Genomic DNA, 22,184 nt, shown 5'->3' on the forward strand with positions numbered 1-22,184 from the left:
TTGATTATCAGTAGTGATTCTTCATGCATTAGGAATCTGCAGATAAAGGAACCACAAGGTAGCAATGATCACAATGTGCTGATGTGGAATTTACTCAAAGCTTTATATACCATCAAGAGTAAAGGAAAGGGTTTTCCTTTCGTAAAGGTGACTACAGTAATCTGAGACAGTTTTTAAATTCTATACAGTGGGCCCAACTGATGGTGTTACCAACAGCAAATTCTAAATGGGAAGCATTCAAAGAATTAATCTTGGAAGCTATTAGGCTTTTTATACTGATGAAGAATTACTGTTTAAGGAATATGCATAAATGGATGTCAGATGAACTAATGAGTTGTGGCAGAGAAGAAAAATGCATGGGATGCATATAAATATCAGGTGTATGGTAGATATAAGCATGGGCTTCGCACACCCAGGGTCCTGAGCTGGATATCATCATTATTCTCTTTCTTGGTGATTCCCTTCTACTTCTCTCTCTCTCTCTCTCTCTCTCTCTCTCTCTCTCTCTCTCTCTCTCTCTCTCTCTCTCTCTCTCTCTCTCAGGATAACTCAGAAATTTTTTTTTATCTGGTGCAGCATAAGCCTCAGGTCTCCTTGCACCATAAGGCTAATATTAATAATAATAATAAGCTGGTCTGTAATCAAGTCACAAAGGAGGTTAGGCAGGCAAAGGATGCAAAGAAAAACAGCAACGACTTTTCTACTTATGTAAATTCTAGAAGGCAGGGGATGAGTCGGATTGGATCTCTTGATATCGGTGGTTTGACTTTTGATGATCCTACTCAGGTAGCTGACAAACTGAATGCGTATTTTGCATCTGCATTCACATAAGGAGTTATTCGTGAAGGGTAATGCCAGAAGTTCATCATACTCTTGCAGGGAGCAAAATGATTTTGTTATTGTTGTTGTTGTTATTTGGTTTTTAGGAGCATTAGCAACTAAGGCCATACTGCTCCAGGGATATGCGGTGGTCATTCCCTGACCTTTCCGCATCCTCCATATTTGGTGGAAACGGGCTCGAACCCCGGTCTAATCAAGAAGTGTGTGCTACTCACTGCTGCTCCTGCCCACCTGGCTATGGAGGCGCCTGATTTTGTTATACCTGAGAGCAAAGTGGAGGAGAAATTGTTGAAGTTAAACATAAGAAAGGCACCTGGGGTGGATAGGATCTATCCATATTATATAATTAATGAGGCAGCAAAGGAAGTAAGCAAACGCATCATAATGAAAGCTTCCTTGGACTCAGGGATGGTCCTCATTGATTGGAGATGTGCAAATGTGATGTCAATTCTCAAAGGATGATCAAATGGTGATTCAAGTAATTACAGACCTGTTAGTTTAACTTTTGTTCCAGGGAAATTAATGGAGGCACTCATTAAAGAGGCACTGCAAAATCATCTAGACAAGACCACAGCTATAGTTCAGACACAGTGTGGGTTTGTAAAGTGGAAGTCTTGTCTGACTAATTTGATTGGATACTATGATATGGTCACAAAGGAAGTGGATGAAAAAAGTTTTGATATCATATACTCAGATTTCCGGAAAGCTTTTGATACTGTTGCACATGGAAGACTACTCTACAAACTGGAGCAGTATGACATTAACAGTACACTATTGCAACAGGATCTAGAAATGTTGAGGAGATGGGCTGAGAGGTGGTAACTGAACTTTAAAGACACATTAATGAACTTTAATGACTCTACATAAACATCATTGCTGACCAGATACATCCTTTCATGGCCATGGTCTTCCCCTCTGGCGGTGCCATCTTTTAACAGGATAATGTGCCTTGCCACACTACCCTAACTGTTCTAGACTGGTTCGTGGAACACGAGGAAGACTTCCAGATATTGCCCTGGCCTACAAATTCTCTAGAAATCAATTCCATCGAGCACCTGTGGTTTGTATTGGAACAGCAACTCCGATCTGTGGTGTATCAACGATGGACCTTACAAGAGTTAAAGGATCTGCTGGTTACACATTAGTACCAGATACCACAAGACACATTTAGAAATCTTGTAGCATCCATGCCCCACTGGGTACGAGCTTTTTTGGCTGCACGTGGAGGACAAACATCATATTAGGTAGATGGCCATAATGTTTTGGCTCATTGGTGTAGTAATGTTTAGGGTCTGGCTGCATTAGTGGTTCCTCACAACTAAACAATCAGTTCGCCTGTGTTGAATACAGTACACTATAGAGGTTGATAGCCTAAGTGATATGTGGTGGTTTATGAAATGTTATGTTGTTCATCTGGCTTCCTTAGACTAGAGCCCAAAGACCAGCACTGACCTCTAGCCAGGGAGCCAGGCCAGGTAGTAGGGGATTAAATGTTCTGGTGGAGCAAACCCTGGTGTCACCTAAGTTCATCATAGAAAACAAAAAATAGAAAATGTTTTTGCTGGAATGCAGCATGGGGATCGATAAAGGTTTAGGCAACCAAACCCCCTCCCATATAGTGCCAGGGTCCCCCAGGGAGGATGGGGCTTGGTTGCCACCTTTGAATCGATGAGTCAGAAGGGTCTGACAATCCCACACTGGTCACACCAGCTACAACCAAGTTGCAGCTGGTGTGACCAGTCAGCATCCCACAGCATGCTGCTCAAGAAGAGGAATCAGCATGGCATCACTATAAGTATTGGCGGCATGGCCAAGTAGGTTGCAACATCATTTGTCGCCATGTTTTTGGGGGAGGTGCAATACAATGTAAACACACCTATGAGCCCACAAGGTTTTTTTTTTTTAACTCAGTTTTCGTGGTCCTGATCACTGCCGAGGGCAGGATTATGCACTTTTATAACACATACATGATATTTAGATGAACCCATCCAGGCAATCGTGTCAACAGCATCATTGCAGACAAGGACAAAGGGTTGCTCTTACGAAGAAAGGCTTAAGTTTTGCAAATTACAGTGTCTCGAGACTAAACACCTGCAAGGTAATCTGATTGAGGTGTATAAAGTCTTGAATGGTTTGAGCAAGCTCAATGCTGATGGGATTCTTTCTCTTGCTCAGAATAATCACTTGAGAGGGCATAAATTCAAATTGAGAAAAGACAGATGTAGTATAGATGTGCGGAAGTTTGCCCTTAGCCAGTGGGTAGTTGGTTGGTGGAACAGACTTCCATCCCTTTTTGTGGAAGTTGATAGCCTAATTAAATTTAAGGCTGAGCTGGACAGGTATTTGGAACAAATGGAGGGGTGAAATGGGAGTTTTTTTTTTTTTTTTTGGCTGATGCTGCATAAGCTTGCTTTCTTGCATCATATGCCTCTACTAATGCTAAGTATATGTTTTAATTTATATTTTGTATGTGATTTTTTTAAAAAATATGTGCATATATTGTTTCTGGGGGGACTGTAAAATCCCCTGCCCCCACATCGGAATACTAAGGATCTGGTCACTTTACTTTTAACGACCTCGCCATTTCCCATTTTCCTATAAAACAATTCTTTTCTTGGGTATCTTACCTTTTCGCCAAAATTTTTAGACATTGATTTCAATTTACACTCTGAATTCTGAGACGGCACATTTTGGGCAACATAATGAATGAGATCCACAATTATTTTCCATTTAGCTGGATCAGTACTGAAATTTAATTGTGAAACCGTAACAGTTGTTTTTTGGGCACTTGTCATTCACAGGCTCTGATTCATCCTTATTTGCAATTGTCTACGGAATCTACCTGGTCTGATTCTAATTCTATATCAACTTGACCTTTATCTGTTCCTTCATCGGTAGGTCTAGAGGTAGGCCTATGAACTCCATCACTGAAATCTTCAGATTGAGAAAGAGTAGGCTTATTGCAGAGTGGTTTGGAACATTTATATATTTCAGCATTGAATTTTTCATTTTACCCAAAGCTTTTTCTTCTTTCTTTTTTCATAACCAGATCTGTGTTTTCGCATATATCCGTCAGACATTTTAAATCATGTCAAACACTGTGTTAAATCAGGTCAAACACTGTGTTAACTGTTAACACAAATTATTCTAGGATCAGAATATGAAAAATTGAAAATACAGCTCACCAGTCTTCTTTTAAAATTCACACTATTTTCATAAAATGTCACACCACAAACTTATTCCACTATTTATTACCACTCTCTTTATATACAACTCATATGTACATATTTGGGGCTACAACTATTTTTAACAGGAGAATGCACGTTTATTTGTTTTTTGACTCTCTATGAAACAAATCAGTTTAACAAGATAAGCATGAGACAACAGTCATACACATTTATACACATATGTTGCTGCGCTGATCGAATGTTTATACTTGCATTACATCAAAAGATGTATTAGCAGTCAGTGTGTTAATAAAGTATAATTTATTATAAGAAATATTTTACTCCTCTTTTCCCACTTTTAAGAATGAAAAGTGACTAGGGCCTACAAACATTAAAACCCAGCCTTGCATTTATCCATACTGGAATACTTTCAGCTTGCATTCACTTCTTTTGCACTATTTTCCACTTTCTCAGATCTGCACCTATTTTAGCACACACTGCATACAAACATGTACATTCACCCGCACATTTACCTAGCACTCACAGTCATGCACACAGAAAGGGCTCCAAAAGTCAAATTCAGTTGTTATAGTCAATTTCAAGCTAGAGGTGAGTTAGTTCGTAGTCACTCATCTGTCAGTGGATGTGGGCTTTAGCTGGTGTTAGTTGGGTTGGGCCAGTACCTGACACAGAATTTAAAACCTGGTTCATATTGTTCCTTCTAATTTAAAAGACCGATTGAGCAAATCCATTTCAAGATTTGCTGTATATTTCTTCTATGATTAACAGACGTTCACTGTCTTTGGGCAGTGGGGCCAATCTTGGTAATCAAGATGCTCCTTGATTGTTACAGGAGGAATTGTAAAGCAAGTGAGCCAAGTCTTCAGCATCAGTGCAGGAACAGTTTGATTCACAACAAGCCAGGGCCGAATAACATGGCCTTGAACAAGCCATGCCCTGTCAAACAGAAGATTGTAAAGAGTACAGGGGCATACCTCATTTACCTCCCTTTTTGTGGATTGTTTCCAATCAGTTTGTCATTGCTAGAGTAGCAAAGTGGCAATTCCCTTCCTTTCTTGTTGGATGATGTTAGCAAGAATTTAAGATATATCCATAACTTCAGTGGGAATGGCTCTTTTCAGGCAATAGAGTAACCTAGAATATAGAATCTTAAGGTTAAGTGGGAGGGTGCTGGCCAATACCTGCAAGATGAGAGTGCTGAACACGCAGCAAGCTCTAACTGTTGTCGGTAGGCTGCTCCTCTGTACTGTCTCTAATTTTCTTTTATTTCTGACTATGGCAGTCCTGGTAAATCAGACAGCAGCTCCATAGGAGACAACAGGGGGAATATTGCATTGTATATTAATGGTAAAGTTTTCCTTTTTAAGCCCTAGCCAGAGCAACTGATACAGGCAATCACTGCTGCATAATTTCTAACTTTTTTTTTTTGAGAGGCATTGCAGATGTGGATAAAATGGGAGCTTTTGATCAAAGCTAACAGCTCACTAACTGTTTTTATGGCATTGTTATTTAGTCTCATGGTTGGTCCCCTTCTTGGGACAAGTATCCCTTTTAAGAGGATATTTTCTGTGCAGAAATTTGTTTTCTGAGGGTCTGTGCCCATTGTTGAAACTGAATAAGTGAAAGGTTAGCCTTTTCCTCTAATAGTGCTCTGCTGTTTTCCCAATCAAGACAGGTCGTCAGCAAAGATGAATTTGTCAGCATGACTGAGATCCAGATTTGAAAATTTGAATGGATTCTCTGAAAGTTTTTTCTAGCCCTCTGTACCTTTCGCCTGAGATTCTGAAGCTTGGGACACCACCAGATGGCAGCATCAGATATAAGTTGCTTTTATTTCATGCTGTGTTTACAGGCAGTAATTGATGATTTCAGTTAATTTTTGAGCATGGTTATCTGATTGCAAGTGGTCAAAATGCATTTGGAAGAAATGCCAATTCAGTACTCAGTTTCCATAAAGGTTTCCCACCTGATGAACTTTATGCTAAACCTCATGATGTCGTGAAAAGGTGGGGAGACTGCATCCAGTTGGTGCACCAGGATAAAGTTTATAGCCTGATTCACCAACTCAGATGTGGTCCAAGGTCTTATACTCTCCAGTTAATAAATTTGGTAGCAATGGCTATAGTGATGAGTGCGACATCGATGTCACTTTCCCATAGGGGCTGCTGTAAGACCTCATAATCACACAGATTATGAGGTCTGTTTATAAAGAAAATGTGATGCTGCGGCTAAAAAACCGACCAGCTGTTGGCCATTGTCCATGCCTCTACACTTTACAGTCGGCTGTGCCATAAGGTTGAACAAAAGTTTGTTCCATAGAGACCAGCAGCCTGACTCCTGACAGAACAACAAGAGTCGACTGCACATAATTGAAGCTGGGATGATTTTTCCCCTCTGACAGCAGTAGAGGGATATAATATGAAATGAACCTTGCTGGCTTGTGATTTGGGCACATGTGGACACTGATTAAAAAAGCACTGCAGGATCATCTAAACAAGACTGCAGTTATAGTTCAGACACAGCATGAGTTTGTTAAGGGGAAATCTTGTCTGGCCAACTTGATCGGATACTATGATGTGGTCATCAAGGAAATTGATGCAAAAAATAATTTTGATATCATATACTTGGATTTTAGGAAATCTTTTGATACTGCTGCACATGGAAGACTGCTGCAGAAGTTGGAGCAGTACGGAATTAAGGGCAAGTTGCCACTATGGAAAAAGGATGGTTGAGTGGGGGAAGACAGAGAGTGGTAATCAATGAACCCTGCTCTTCGTGGGCTAATGTTATTAGTGGAGTCCCCAAGGAGTACATGCTGGGCCCATTGTTATTTTCAGTATTTATCAATGATATTGAAGGTATATAAGGTTTAATGTCCAAGTTTGCAGATGGGTTGACAGGTGTCAACTGAAGTTTAACAAAGGCAAAGTACAGCATACGGGCAGCAGTAACCCTAAAGTAACATGCCAACTGTGCGGTGCTGCACTCAAGGTCATGGAGAATGAAAGAGGCTTGGACAGAATTGTGCAGTCAGATATGAAGTTTTCTGATCAGTGCAGACAGGCTGCAAGAGTAGTTCATGGTGACTTGTCAATGAGATACAGGAATTTTGCTAGCAGGGATAAGGAGGTGATTTGACCCTTGTATAAGGTCAGGCAACACCATGAGTACTGCATACAGGTCCTGGAGGGCTCATTTCAGGAAGGATGTAGGGTTCCTGGAATGAGTACTGAGAAGTACAACAGGATTGATGAGTGAAAAAAGGGCTGCTGTTACCAGGAAAAGCTTAAGTTCTGCAAATTACAGCATCTGGAGACTAGGCACCTGCAAGGTGATCTAATTGAGATGTATAAGGCCTTGAATGGTTTGAGCAAGCTCAACGTTGATGGGATGATTCTTCCTGTTGCTCAGATTACTCACCTGAGGGGACAAATTCAAATTGAAAAACACAGTTGTTGAATAGTTGTGCAGAAATTTGCCTTTAGCCAGCAGGTGGTTGATAGCTGGAACAAACTTCCATCCATCTGTCGTTGTTGAAGTTGATAGTTAAATAAATTCAAGGCTGAACTAGACAAACTTTTGGAATGAATGGATGTGAAACAGGAAGGGGTTTTGTTTTTGTTTTTTATCCCTTCTGGCCAATGCTGCATAAGCTTGCTTTCCTGCATTGTACGCCTCTACTAATACTAATACCAAATTCAATATCTACAAACACAATCAAACAGTTTTGATGTTCATGATGTGTTGCCTCTGCTTTTTCATTGGTCTTGCATTCATTATGATTGACAACAAACATGGCCTTTACTCATATACTGACTAGTTAGGAGAGTCTTCTTTTGGCTGTATTACTTGGTCTATTTGGCAATATGATTTAATGGAGTTGCTTTCCCATATATTTATTTTCTTTGTGAAAATTGTTAAATATATTAGTTTTTGCAAAGCTTTGCTCTTTTATTATCTTTATTGCTATCTATCTAGCTGACCGGGCTAGGTAAAGTGCCTGCCTGGCAACCCAAAGGTCGCAGGTTCGAATCCCGCTTCGGGCTTGGATCAAAGTACTGCAAAAACCTTGGGAAGTGCATTATGGCCACAGAAGCCGATGCGCCAACAACTACCGAAAAAAAAAAAAAAAAAAAAATTTACTATCTAAATTGAGACAACCTCATCACTGGTACATATATGGTCTGCAAAAAAAAATCCACAGTATTAGTTGGCTTTTTATTGCTAACCAAACAATTATAAACTATTCTTACATGTACATACAACTATATTTGTTAATGAAAATAAGAAATCCACAGAAATTTAAAAAAATTCTAATTACAACTTTTTGCTATTAATAATTTTAATTATTTTTTAGCAAAGTGAAACTGAATTCAAATGAAAAGGATATTGCAAAAATAAAAAAAAAAGAAGAATGTCAGTGACAGAGGAGTAAAATCAATTTGACAGATTCTCCATCACAAACCCAGAATGTTGGCAGTATGATCGCAGAAGAATGTCAAATTTTACACATGAACAAAACCAAAATCATTTTAGGGCTAACATTAACTATAACTTTCATTTGAGCAAGAAATAAAAAAAAATTCGTACCAGCAATGAGAAATCAGTTTACCCATTATCATCCTAAAACCAACCAACATTGCTTGTTTATCACTTGATAAAGCAAAAAGAGCGAGATTCACAATGGCAAAAGGTCAAGCTGCCTCTGATAGAAAAAGCTGTCAGAACTCAGTTCTGCTACAGAATAAATTGCCTTTGGTTTCTTTTGAATAGTACCACAATTTCAGAGCTTATGGTACAACACCATATAAAGAAGCTTATATCAAATATTTGGTGGAAAGATTTGGCACAAAGGTTATCTGTAGTTAAATTCTGTTCTACAAAGCAGAAACATTCTAAATAAAACAAAGAAACTTATATTTCAAACGATTGAACAAAGTCTTTTATTGTATGGAGCAGAAACCTGGATGTTGAATAGGTGATGGAAAAACAACTTTCTCTCCACAGAAATGGATTTTCGGAGATGCATTAGCATTAGTAGAGGCATATGATACAAGAAAGCAAGGTTATGCAGCATCAGCCAAAAAAAAAAAAAAACCACTCCTATTTGTAAAAAGGATAGGTCGAACAGGACCAGCGTATGTCTGCCAGAGGCAAAGGTTGATGATGTTGTAGAGCGGATATCATCTTTCAAGGGCACAAAAGGTGATATAGTTGTACACATTGGCACTAATGATATTAAGAGTAGGAGACCGGCGGAATTACTTAACAAATACAGGTCACTGTCGAAAAAAAGCCGTGAATTAGGGTTGAATTTGAAAGTGTCTGCAATTCTGCCCAGACACGATAGGAGGGACTATATGATGAGAGCCCTGTCGATCAATTCGGCCCTGGAAAGATTGTGCAAGGCTCAAGGAGTAGAATTTTTTTCACCTGGTCTGTACTTGTTAACAGGAGAGACTGATTCTACAGGATGGGATACACTTAAATAGAAAGGGTGCAAGAATGTTTGCTGATGCCATCGAGGCAGTGTTAGGTGGGTCGGAAAACTGCTAGATTGGGGGGATACAAGGACTAATAGATTAACGGTAGCCACTGGCAGAGGATAAAATGTGATTCTTCCGCAGCTTCTATTGGAATGAGCCGCAGCCTGGAAAATAAGATGCAGGATATTTCAGAGACTGCTGGGAATCACTGGAGTACAAATAAACACATAGGTTGTGTTAGGGTAGCTAAAAAAAAGAACAGGTGCATGTATACTTGTGTGTACACCAATGCTAGGAGTTTAGAAAATAAATTTGATGAATTTCAGGTATTGCTCAAAACATCTAAGGCAGATATTGTTCGGATTTCAGAGACGTGGTGTCACACATATAATATAACGTATGATATAAGGAATGCAGAACTGGAATTTGGGGAGTACAATGTCTACAGAAAGGATAGGAAGGGAGGAGGGGTTATGCTATTAGTTAAGAAATACATAAAATCCAAGGAAGTGAAGCCAGTCGACATTGCTGGACAGTGCAGTGTCGAGTCAGTTTGGTGTGACATAAGCATTGGGAGATCAAAATTGAGAGTAGGAGTGTGCTATAGGCCTAATGACTCTGATGAATATAATAAGAAACTGTACAGGGAAATAGAGTGGGCCAGTACATCAGAGTCTTATAATGGAGGATTTTAATTTCCCAGATATTGACTGGAAATTGGGGGCTGGTCACTCACTAGCAAGGCTTTTGTGGATTTACTGGATGATTGTTTTCTACATCAGCATGTTCGGGAGGCAACTAGAGGGAGTAATACTCTTGATTTGATTATCAGTAGTGATTCTTCATGCATTAAGAATCTGCAGGTAAATGAACCACTAGGTGGCAGTGATCACAGTGTGCTGAAGTGGGATTTACTCAAAGAGGTAACTACCATTAGGGGAAAAGGGAAGGATTTTTGCTTTTGTAAAGACAACTATGATGGACTGAGACAGTATTTAAATTCTATACAGTGGGACCAACTGATGATGTTACCAACAGCAAATTCGAAATGGGAAGCATTCAAAGAATTTATCTTGGAAGCTACTAGGCTTTATATACCAACTAAGAAATATTGTTCAAGATTTAGGCCTAAGTGGATGTCAGATGAACTAATGAGACCATATCGGCAGAGAAGAAAAAATGCATGGGATACATACAGATTAACACGTTGACACAGAAGCCTATGATAGATACAAGTTGATCTGTAACCAAGTTACAAAGGAGGTTAGGCAGGCGAAGGTAGATTACGAGAAATCTTTGGCAAGGGATGCAAAGAAAAACAGTAAAGAGTTCTTTACTTATATAAACTCTAGTAGGAATGGGATGAATCAGATTGGTCCACTTGATATGACTGGTCAACTGTTGATGATCCTGCTCAGGTAGCTAACAAACAATGAATATTTTGCATCGACATTCACACATGAGGAGTTATTCAGCGAGGGGAATGCCAGAGGTGTATTCAACTCTGGCAGTAAGCTAGAGAAGTTTGTAATAACTGAGAGTAAAGTGGAGGTGAAATTGTTGAAGATAAATACAAGAAAGGGCACCTGGGTGGATAGGATCTATCCAGTTATATTAAAGGAGGCAGAAAGGAAGTAAGCAAGCTCTTAGCCATAATTATGAGAGCTTCCTTGGACTCAGGGGAAGTACCCATGGACTGGAGATGTGCAAATGTGACCCCATTTCACAAAGGAGGATCAAAGGGCGACACAAGTAATTATAGACCTGTTAGTTTAACTTCTGTTCCCGGGAAATTAATGGAGGCACTGGTTAAAGAAGGACTGCAGGATCATCTAGACAAAACTTCAGTTATAGCTCAGACACAGCATGGTTTTGTTAATGGGAAGTCTTGCCTGACCATTTGATTGGATACTATGATGCAGTCACAAAGGAACTGGTTGCAGAGAATAACATTGATATTATATACTTGGATCTTAGAAAGGCTTTTGATACTGTTGCACATGGAAGACTGCTGCACAAATTGAAGCAGTGTGGCATCGGTGACAAATTGTTGGTATGGATAAAGAGATGGTTGAGTGGCAGAAGACAGAGAGTGGTAATTAATGGACACTGCTCATCGTGGACTAATGTTATTAGTGGAGTCCCTCAGGGTTCAGAATTGGGTTAATTATTGTTTTCTGTATTTATAAATGATATTGTGATGGTATTTCAGGCTTAATGTCCAAGTTTGCAGACGATACAAAGGTTGGCCAGATGGGCTGAGAGACGGCAAATGAAGTTTAACATTCACAAATGTAAAGTACTACATATGGGAAACAGCAACCCCAGCAACATATCAACTCAGTGGTACTACACTGACAGTGGTAGAGAATGAAAGGGACCTGGGGGTGGTTGTGCAGGCAGATATGAAGTTTTCTGAACAGTGCAGACGGGCTGCAAGAGTAGCTCATGGTGTATTGTCGATGACATATAGGAATTTTTCTAGCAGGGATAAGGAGGCCACACCTAGAGTACTGTATACAGGTCTGGAAGCCTCATTTCAAGAAAGATGTAGAGATGCTGGAACGTACAGAGAAGGGCAACAAGATTAGTGAATGGAACAAAGGGGTGCTTTTACGAAGAAAGGCTTAAGTTTTGCAAATTACAGTGTCTGGGGACTAGGCACCAGCGAGTTGATCTGATAGAGGTGTATAAAGCCTTGACTGGTTTGAGCATGCTCAATGCTGATGCGATTCTTCCTCTAGCTCAGAATAATCACCTGAGAGGGCATAAATTCAAATTGAGAAAAGACAGATATAGGATAGGCGTGAGGAAATTTGCCTTTAGCCAGCGGGTGGTTGGTTAGTGGAATAGACTTCCATCCCTTGTCGTGAAAGTTGATAGCCTAAATAAGTTTAAGGCTCAGCTGGACAGGTATTTCGAATGAACAGAGGGGTGAAGTGGAAGTGGTTATTTTTTATTTATTTATTTATTATTATTATTTTTTTTGGCTGATGCTGCATAAGCTTGCTTTCTTGCATCAAATGCCTCTACTAATGCTAATTTCACCCCTCTCAGGTGATTATTCTGAGAAAGAGGAAGAATCCCATCGGCACTGAGCATACTCACAATCAAGGCTTTATACACCTCTATCAGATCACCTTGCCAGTGCCTCGTCTCCAGACATTAATTTGTAAAACTAAAGCCTTTCTTCGTAAGAACAACCCTTTGTTCCATTCACTAATCTTGTTGTCCTTCTCTGTACTCATTCCAGGAGCTCTAGCATCTTTCTTGAATTGAGGCCTACAGACCAGTATACAGTAGTCAAGGTGTGACCTGACAATTGCCTTATACAAGGGAATAATCACCTCCTTATCCCTGCTAGAAAAATTCCTGTATATCAGGAGTGGCCAACTTAATTTGTGATGCAATCTACTTTTTTCCTTCAAAATGTACCGTGATCTACATCTTAAAATTTCATTGCACAAGGTGCACAAATCGAGGGATGAGTGTATATTTGAAATTCGTCGTGACTGATCGAAATTAAATCCGCGAGCGACTGGTATATCACGATCGACTCATTGGCCAACCCTGCTGTATATCATTGACAAGACACCATGAGCTACTCTTGCAGCCCTTCTGCACTACTCAGAAAGCTTCATATCTACCTGCACAATTACCCCCAGGTCCTTTTCATTCTCTGCCACTGTCAGTGTAGTACCAGAGTTGATACACTGCTGTGGCGTTACTGTTTCCCATATGTAGTACTTTACATTTGTCAATGTTAAGATTCATTTGCCACCTCTCAGCACATCTGTTCAACCTTTGCAGATCCTGTTGCAGCAGCATAGCGTCAGTAGTGTAATAAACAACCGGCCAACCTTTGTATCGTCTGCAAACTTGGACATTAAGCTTGATATACCATCATCAATATCATATATAAATACAGAAAACAAGAATAGACCCAACACTGAACCCTGAGGAACTCCACTAATAACATTAGTCCAAGAAGATCAGTGTCCATTGATACCACTCTCTGTCTTCTCTCACTCAATCATCCCTTTATTCATAGCAGCAATTTATCTCCAATGCCACACTGCTCCAATTAGCCACCCCTGAGTCCAAAGAAGCTCTCATAATTATGGCTAAGGGTTTGGTTACTTCCTTTGGTGCCTCCTTATTTAACTGAATAGATCCCATCCACCCCGGGTGCCTTTTTTAGATTTATCCTGAATGATTTCTCCTCCACTTTCCTCTCAGTTATTACAGTATCAAAGGCCTTTCTAAGATCTACATATATGATATCAAAGTTATTCTTTGCATCCAGTTCCTTTGTGACTACATCATAGATTCAAATCAAATTAGTCAGACAAGACTTCCACTTAACAAACCCATGCTGTGTCAAGCTATAATAGAAATCTTGTCTAGATGATCCTGCAATACTTCTTTAACCAGTGCCTCCATTAACTTTCCTGGAACAGAAGTTAAACTCGCAGGTCCATAATTACTTGTGTCAGTCTTTGTCCTCCTTTGTTTGTGAATAGGGGTCATTGCACATGTCTAGTCTATGGGTGAAGTTTGTTAGCCACCCCTGAGTCCAAAGAAGCTCTCATAATTAGGGCTAAGGGTTTGGTTACTTCCTTTGGTGCCTCCTTTATTTTAACTAAATAGATCCCATCCACCCCGGGTGCCTTTTTTAGGTTTATCCTCAACAATTTCTCCTCCACTTTCCTCTCAGTTATTACAAAATCATCTAGCACACTGCCAGAGTTTACTTCACCTGTGGCATTCCCCTGCTGAATAACACCTCATGTGTGAATGTAGATGGAAAATACTCATTTAGTTTGTTAGCCATCTGAGGAGGATCCTCAACTGTTAAACCATCAATATCCAGTAGACCAATCAGATTCATCCCTTTCCTTCTAGAGTTTACATAGGTAAACTGTTTTCTGTTTTTCTTTACATCCTTTGCCAAGGATTTTTCATAATTTGCCTTTGCCTGCCTAATCTCCTTTGTGACTTGGTTACAGACCACCTTATATCTATTGTAGGCTTCCATGTCACCCATTAATTTATATGTATCCCATGCATTTTTCTTCTCCGCCATATGTCTCATTAGTTTATATGACATCCATTTAGGCCTAACCTTGAACAATATTTCTTAGTTGGTATGTAAAGCCTAGTAGCTTCCAAGATAAGTTCTCTGAATGCTTCCCATTTTGAATTTGTTGTTGTTGTTGGTAACATCATCAGATCGTCCCACTGTATATAATTTAAATTCTGTCTCAGACCATCGTAGTTGTCTTTACAAAAGCAAAAATCCTTCCCTTTACCCCTGATTGTAGTTACCTCTTTGAGCAAATCCCACTTCATCACACTGTGATCACTGCCACCTAGTGGTTCCTTTATCTGCAGATTCTTAATGCATGAAGAATCACTACTGATAATCAGATCAAGAATATTATTCCCTCTAGTTGCCTCCCGAACATGCTGATGTAGAAAACAATCATCCAATAAATACACAAAAGCCTTGCTAGTGTGTGAGTGACCAACCCACAAATTCCAGTCAATATCTGGGAAATTAAAATTCCCCATTATAAGACTCTCTGATTTACTGGCCCACTCTATTTCCCTGCACAGTTTCTTATTATACACATCAGAGTCATTAGGCCTATTGCACACTCCTACTCTCAATTTTGATCTCCCAATGCTTTTGTCACACCAAACTGACTCGACACTGCACTGTCCAGTGATGTCGACTGCCTTCACTTCCTTGGATTTTATGTGTTTCTTACCTAATAGCATAACCCGTCCTCCCTTCCTATCCTTTCTGTATACATTGTACTCCCCAAATTCCAGTTCTGCATTCCTTATATCTGTGTGATACCACATCTCTGATATCCCAACAATATCTGCCTTTGATGTTTTGAGCAATACCTCAAATTCATCAAATTTATTTACCAAACTCCTAGCGTTGGTGTATATGCAAGTATACATGCACCTGTTCCTATTCTTAGCTACCTAACACAACCCATGTGTTTACTTGTACTGCAATGACTCTCAGCAATTACTAAAATACCCTGCATCTTGTTTTCCAGGGTGCTGTTGTTGTTGTTTGTTTTTTATTTGGTTTTAGGAGCATTAGCAAAGGCCATATTGCTCCAGAGATATGCTGTGGTCATTCCCTGACCTTTCCGCATCCATCGTATTTTGAGTGAACGGGCCCGAACCCTGGTCGAATCAAGAAGCGTGTGCTATGCACTGCTGCTCATTAACCTCTGCCAGTGGCTACTGTGAATCTATTAGTCCTTGTATCCCTACAAGCTAGCAGTTTTCCGACCAACCTAACACTGCCTCATCAGCAAATATTCTTGCACCCTTTCTATTTAAGTGTATCCCATCCCTGTAGAAGCAGTCTCTCCTGTTAACAAGTACACACCAGGCTGAAAAAAATTCTACCTCTTGAGCCTTGCACAATCTCAGAAAGAACTTCTAGAAGAGACAGAAAATGGAATGAAGACATAAGAGAGAAAATGGAAGTGAAAAAGAATATTACTGATGCTATCAAAGAAAGCATTTAACATGGTATGGACATGTAAAATGGATGCAGGAAACCAGATAACCAAAGGCAATCCTGGAATGGATACCTCCAGGAAAAAGGAGAGAAACATTTTGGCGGGAAAAAAATCCTACCAAAAATAACTTGTAGACGGAAACCCATTGTAAATGGAAACACTACTCTTGAAGACGAAGATTTATGCAGAATGCCATGAAATGATGAAAACTATTTTTCAAAAGAAAAATTGTTTTTTCATCATGACAATGGCAGATTTCAAACAGGTATTGTTGAGAGCAAAACTCCACTAGAAAAATTAATACAATTGTGCTGCATCCCCTTATTTTCCCAGCAATCAAGGGAAAAGTTACAAAAAGATGAAGAGTCAGATGAGAATCTCAAGTTGTTGCAACTGTGACATCAAAAAAACAATTAAAAATGGCTTTCATAAGGCTTTCAACAGTAACATAGCTTTTTCTATACAGATCACGCCACAGAAAAATTAATGTAAATAGTTCCGCACAATCAAAACTTACCAATAGGCCAAACTTTTTATCATTCTCTGCATTCAAAGATGTCAATCTCAAATTTTCTGCATCCTTCTCAAGTAATATGCACCCACTTTTTTCTAGTAATATTTCTTGTTCAGCAAGCATTTTTTCCTAATAAAAAAAAAAAAAAAAAATATATATATATATATATATACATACATACATACATACATACAGGTAGCCCTCGTTTTGCACTGGTCCGATTTGTGCCGATTCGCAATAGTGCCAATCACTAACCACAACGCCATTTTTATTTTTATTTATTTTTGCAATTTTTTTTATAAATTGAAAGTTTATCGGCATCATACTGTTCTATGTATCGTGCACTATTCACGTGATTTAGGACAATCTGAGCCAATCAGCAATTAGCGCATTTGTATCAGATACGAGAAAGATTTCCGTCCTCAAAGTAACCACCTGTGGATGCAGGTAGTAAAGGTCCATGTGGGAAGCATTCAGTTGGTTGTTGTTTACGCTATTTATACGTGTTGGAAATTTATTACGCTAACATTTTTTTTTATTAATTGTGCTATTAATAAATGAAATAATAATAATAATAGTGATAGCTGTGTGCAGTTTTTTTTCCAATTGTGTTATAAAGTTTTTAATTTAATAGAATAAAAACACCCCATGTCTGGTAAAAGTAATTGATTGAATCCTAGTGCAATATTCGGAGGATAGAATCTGATGAAAGCTGCCCTGTTGTGTGTGTAGGGCTATGAATATACCTCCATCGACTATTACTACAACTATGAAGAATGCTAATAAAATAAAATGCTTGATGCAAAGTAGTATGTAAAATTTTTTGGTGCCCGGAACCTAACCCTGTGATTTCTGATTGACTCCATTATATAAAGGGTTCCATTTGCACCCGTCCCCCAAAGAACCTAACCACAACATAAATTGAGGGCTACCTATATATATATATATACACATGCAAACACACTACAAATTTGAACATATAGAGTGCTATCAGAGAACCTTATCAGTCTATATCATTGAAAATAAATGAAGTAAAACATAAAAACCAGTTCACTTAATTAACAGCCTGAAAGAAATGAATAGATTTTGTAATACACTTTTGGAATTGTCTTGGTAAAGGTTTTCTATAGTTAGTAGTGCAAAATGATGCAAGAAAGCAAGCTTATACAGCATTCGGGGGAATCTTCCCATATCACCTGTCAGTCACTTCTAACAGTTTTTCTAGTTCTTGCTTGAATTAATTCAAACTACAAACCACAACAACATCAGGTCCAACAATGAACCACAAGCTGGCTGAAGGCAAATTTCAAAAATCTATTATACAACCATCTTTCCACAATTTGAATTTATGCTCTCTCATAAATATAGCCTAAGCAATAGGCTATATTTACGAGAGGGGAGCAACCTATTTAAATACAAAAACATCTCAATCAACTCTAATCTCCAGATGCTGCAATTTTCAAAACTGAAGACTTTTCGGTAAGAGAACCCTTTCGTTCTCTCAGTAATCATGCTCTTCTCTGCACCTGTTCCAACAGAGCCATCTTCTTTCACACCTGTATTCCAAAATTCAAGATGTGGCTTAACTATTGTTATACAAAGTGTGATAATCACCTCCTTATGGCTGCTGGAAAAATTTCTGTATAGCATTGACCAAACCCCATGAGCTGTCCTGGAAGCTTGACTGCACTGTTCAGAGAAGTTCATATCTGAAGAGTTGTTTGGTTGTTGTTTGGTTTTTAGGAGCATTAGCAACTAAGGCCATATTGCTCGGAGGATATGCGGTGGTCATTCCCTTGACCTTTCCGCATCCTCCGTATTTGGTGGTGACGGGCTCGAACCCCGGTCTAATCAAGAAGCGTGTGCTACGCACTGCTGCTCCTTCCCACCTGGCTACGGAGGCGGCTCACATATCTGAAGAGAAGTTCATACCAGATTAATGTCTGAATGATGGGACAGACTTACCCCATCATTCAGACATTAATCTGGGATTACTGCTACAGATATGAAGTACTTTGCATTTGCCAATATTCAACTTTAATTTCCACTTCTCAGCTCATTGTGTGCCTAATTTATCTAGATCTTATTGCAGCAGCAAACTCTGATTACTGTGATAAAGAAACTCCAAACTTTCATATTATCTGCAAACTTAGATAAATCTGATAAGCCACAATCAATATGATTAATAAATACAAAAACAACAATGGGCTTGCACTGATCAATGGTCCAAAAGTAGTAGTACCAAATGAAACATCTCTGCCTTCTCACAGTCAGCCATCACTTTATCCACAGAAGTAACTTTCACTTAAATGCCACACTGTTCCCATTTGTATAGTACTAGTTTTATCTGATGTTTACCCCTTGTGCTTTGTGTTCTAAAGCCAGCTTACTGTATTTAGTGTTGTTTAAAATGGTATCACAATAAAATTTCTATTCAGCCACTAGTTAGTTCATCAAAAGTGGCAATATTTAGTTCAGTAACCACTACACAAAATTTATTAAACAGTAAAACTGATAAAAAACTGATATTTGAGGAAACAGAAACAGGAACACGAGCTATTCATTTTTATCTGCTGAAAGCCCTGTCAAAAAGTGAAAGAATTTCCATGCAGCGCGAATGTATTTTTATTATATATGGACTGTTAGATTAATACATGCATTAGGGGCTAAGGTAAAGAAAGCCAACACGAGAATGAGGAGAAATGTCGGATAACTTACACGGAAAATTTGTTTTACAACATCGGACTCTAGCGCTGCTCGCTCGGTAAACAGATGGTAAGTATTATCGGTCTGGAGCTGAAATCGAGAAGGATATATTGATTGACAGGTAGGCGTGGCAAACAATGAAATGACTGGTGGTGGGCATGACAGAGGACAAGCTACTGTGTAGTCATTGGTTGGCATTATAATGTGTATTTATAAGTAAAGAACAGTGCATAATGTTTTGTAATGAACGGTAAACTGGTAATAGTGGTAATAGTAAACTGGTAACAGTTTCACTAAATATAAGGAAACTGTTTTATTATTTCCTAATCTACCATTTTAGGTTATAAAAAAAGGAAAAGGTTTCTTTATTTTTCAACCTGACCTTAAATGGTAGGTTAGGAAATAATATAAGAAAAGAAAGAAAGATTCTATATATATAGTGAATAGCTGTTAAGGTGCTGATTGATGTCATGATACGTGTGTATCCGCACGAGTGTCTTTAAAAATTAAAGTACAGTAATAAAAAAATAATATTTGGTTAATAAACAATTTATGCCCTAGTCCATATGATTCTAAAGAAAAAAGGTTAGGTTACCCCTTCCATTTAGGGAGGGGTTCAAGCTCACATGGGATTCAAGTGGAAGTAACCTGACCTTTTTTTGCCATTAGGCCATATTATTGAACAAGAGAATAAAAATACAGTCATTAAAAAAATTTATTTTTTTATGAATGTATTTCTAAATATGACCATGATTCTAAAGAAAAAAAGGTTAGGATACCACCTCCACTTCGGGAGGGGTTCAAATCTCCCATGGGATTCAAGTGGAGATAGCCTGATCTTTTTTCACCATTATGGAAAGTGTTCATTAGAGCAAGTTCGTACACCAATCAGCACATCATTTGCCACGCCTACCTGTCAATCAATATATCGTTCTCAACTTTGCTCCAGACCAATAACACCTACTGTCTGTGAGCAGCGCTAGAGTGCCATATAGGGAAACTAATTTTCCACGTAAGTTACCCGATGTTTCTCGTCGTTCTCGTGTTGGCTTTCTTTATCTTCGCCGCATTAGGATTAATTTCTACAGGTAGTCTTAAATGGGGAATCAATTATAAGCAAGGGAGGAAATATTTTCTGTAAGAAAGGCAGATGTAAGAAATGACACAGAGTATGCCTATCAGAGAGAAAAAAAACTTGACATTGCAACAAACATTTTATCAACTTGTAATGGGAAGCCATGGTAATATATATGGGGTGAATAATGATTTAAAGCTTAAACAAACTGAAGAATTCATTGTGAAATAAAACTAAAGTTCGAAAAGCATTGTTAAACAGGACAGATTCTGTACCTGCTTTAGTTGGTAGATGGAATTTAAGCATGCACTTAAACAGAAGAGGTACAAGGGATTTTGCTAACACCAGTAAAGATACATTAAAGTTGGGAGGGGGGAGAAGAGAATTCTAGTTGAGCAGGTTAGGAGAGCCAACAACGTGATAAGTTCAAATTAGCAGCACAGGACAAAATTATATTACTGCCCCCCTCTCTAAGAGCAGTTGTCTACAATAAGAACACCATCAAAGAAAAACTTTTAAATAATGTTAAGGGGTGCATCAGGTTACAAAAGCATCGAAGTACAAAATTAAATTTGACTATACAGCAATGCTGGGAATAAGTCAAATTAAATGAATTTAGGCTTTTGATAAGTCAACTAAAGCTGATGTAGTAAGGCTCACTCACTCATTCAAGATGAAGATTTGTTTTGGAGAATACCATGTTCGGTTGATTCTCAAAGAATCTTTTCTAAATGTAACATAATAAAAATATTTATTACCAGGCCAAAAAAACAAATGCAATTTCAATTCTTGTGGTAGTCCCAATGCTATTTCGATATATAAAAAAAATTAGGAAAAGAGCTACACTGATGAGCCAAAACATTATGACCAGCAAGTCATTATGCAAATCAAAGGAACTGCAGGTGAACTACAGCATGTGCACGGGTCGAGAAATGGTAAAAAAAGAACCTGATACTGAATGCCATTAATCAGTGTTACTCGTTCTTCAGATGGGAAAGGCAGCGGACTTAAGCAAGTTTGACAAAGGCCAAATTGTAATGGTATATCCGAGACTGTATGGCTGGTGGGATGCTCGCAGTGAGTCGTGGTTAGTAATTGGTCCAAGCAGGGAGAAACCCACAAACCACCAGCGAGGTGTTGGATGACCACGGCTAATCGATGCTCAAGGTGAGCGACGGCTCTCCCAGATGGTACGTGGCAACAGAAGGGCAACTGTGGTGCAACTAGCCGATAATTGAATGCTGGTGACGGGACTAATATGTCACAACACACAGTACATTGAATCCTACTGAAAATGGGGCTGCGTAGCCGCAGGCCGCTCAGAGTGCCCATGAGCATCGAAACTGGATCTTGAGTGACTGGAAGAAGGTAGTCTGGTCCAATGAATCACATTTCTTGTTACACCATGTGGATGGCTAAGTACATGTGCGCCATTTACCTGGGAAAGTGATGCCACCTGGATGCACTGTGGGACGAAAACAGGACGGTGGTGACAGTGTCATGCTTTTGCCGATGTTCTGCTGGGATACCCTGGGTCCTGTCATCCATGTGCCAGGCACTCTGATGTCTACCACCTACCTAAACATCATTGCTGACCAGACACATCCTTTCATGGCAATGGTCTTCTCCTCTGGCGGTGCTGTCTTTCAGCAGGAAAATGTGCCATGCCATACCACCTGGATTGTTCGAGACTGGTTCGTGGAACATGAGGAAGACTTCCAGGTATTATCTTTGCCTCCAAATTCCCCAGACATCAATCCCATCCAGCATCTGTGGTTTGTGTTGGAACAGCAACTCCAATCTGCGATGTCTCAACCACGG

At 39.1% G+C, this 22,184-nt stretch overlaps 1 protein-coding gene across 1 annotated transcript in view; it reads right to left on the reverse strand.

Moving 5' to 3' along the window:
• The window catches only part of LOC150085739 (kinesin-like protein KIF20A), a 1,052,004-nt gene that overhangs the window by 395,230 nt on the left and 634,590 nt on the right, over nucleotides 1-22,184 (reverse strand). Inside the window, exon 15 of the mRNA XM_090374670.1 lies at nucleotides 16,586-16,711. Coding sequence (XP_090230796.1) covers nucleotides 16,586-16,711 — 126 coding nt within the window. The remainder of the gene's footprint in view (nucleotides 1-16,585; nucleotides 16,712-22,184) is intronic.

The sequence above is a fragment of the Mastigoproctus giganteus genome, chromosome 5 (assembly GCF_048544385.1).
Source record: "Mastigoproctus giganteus isolate SK-2022 chromosome 5, ASM4854438v1, whole genome shotgun sequence".
In the NCBI taxonomy this organism is placed as follows: domain Eukaryota; kingdom Metazoa; phylum Arthropoda; class Arachnida; order Uropygi; family Thelyphonidae; genus Mastigoproctus; species Mastigoproctus giganteus.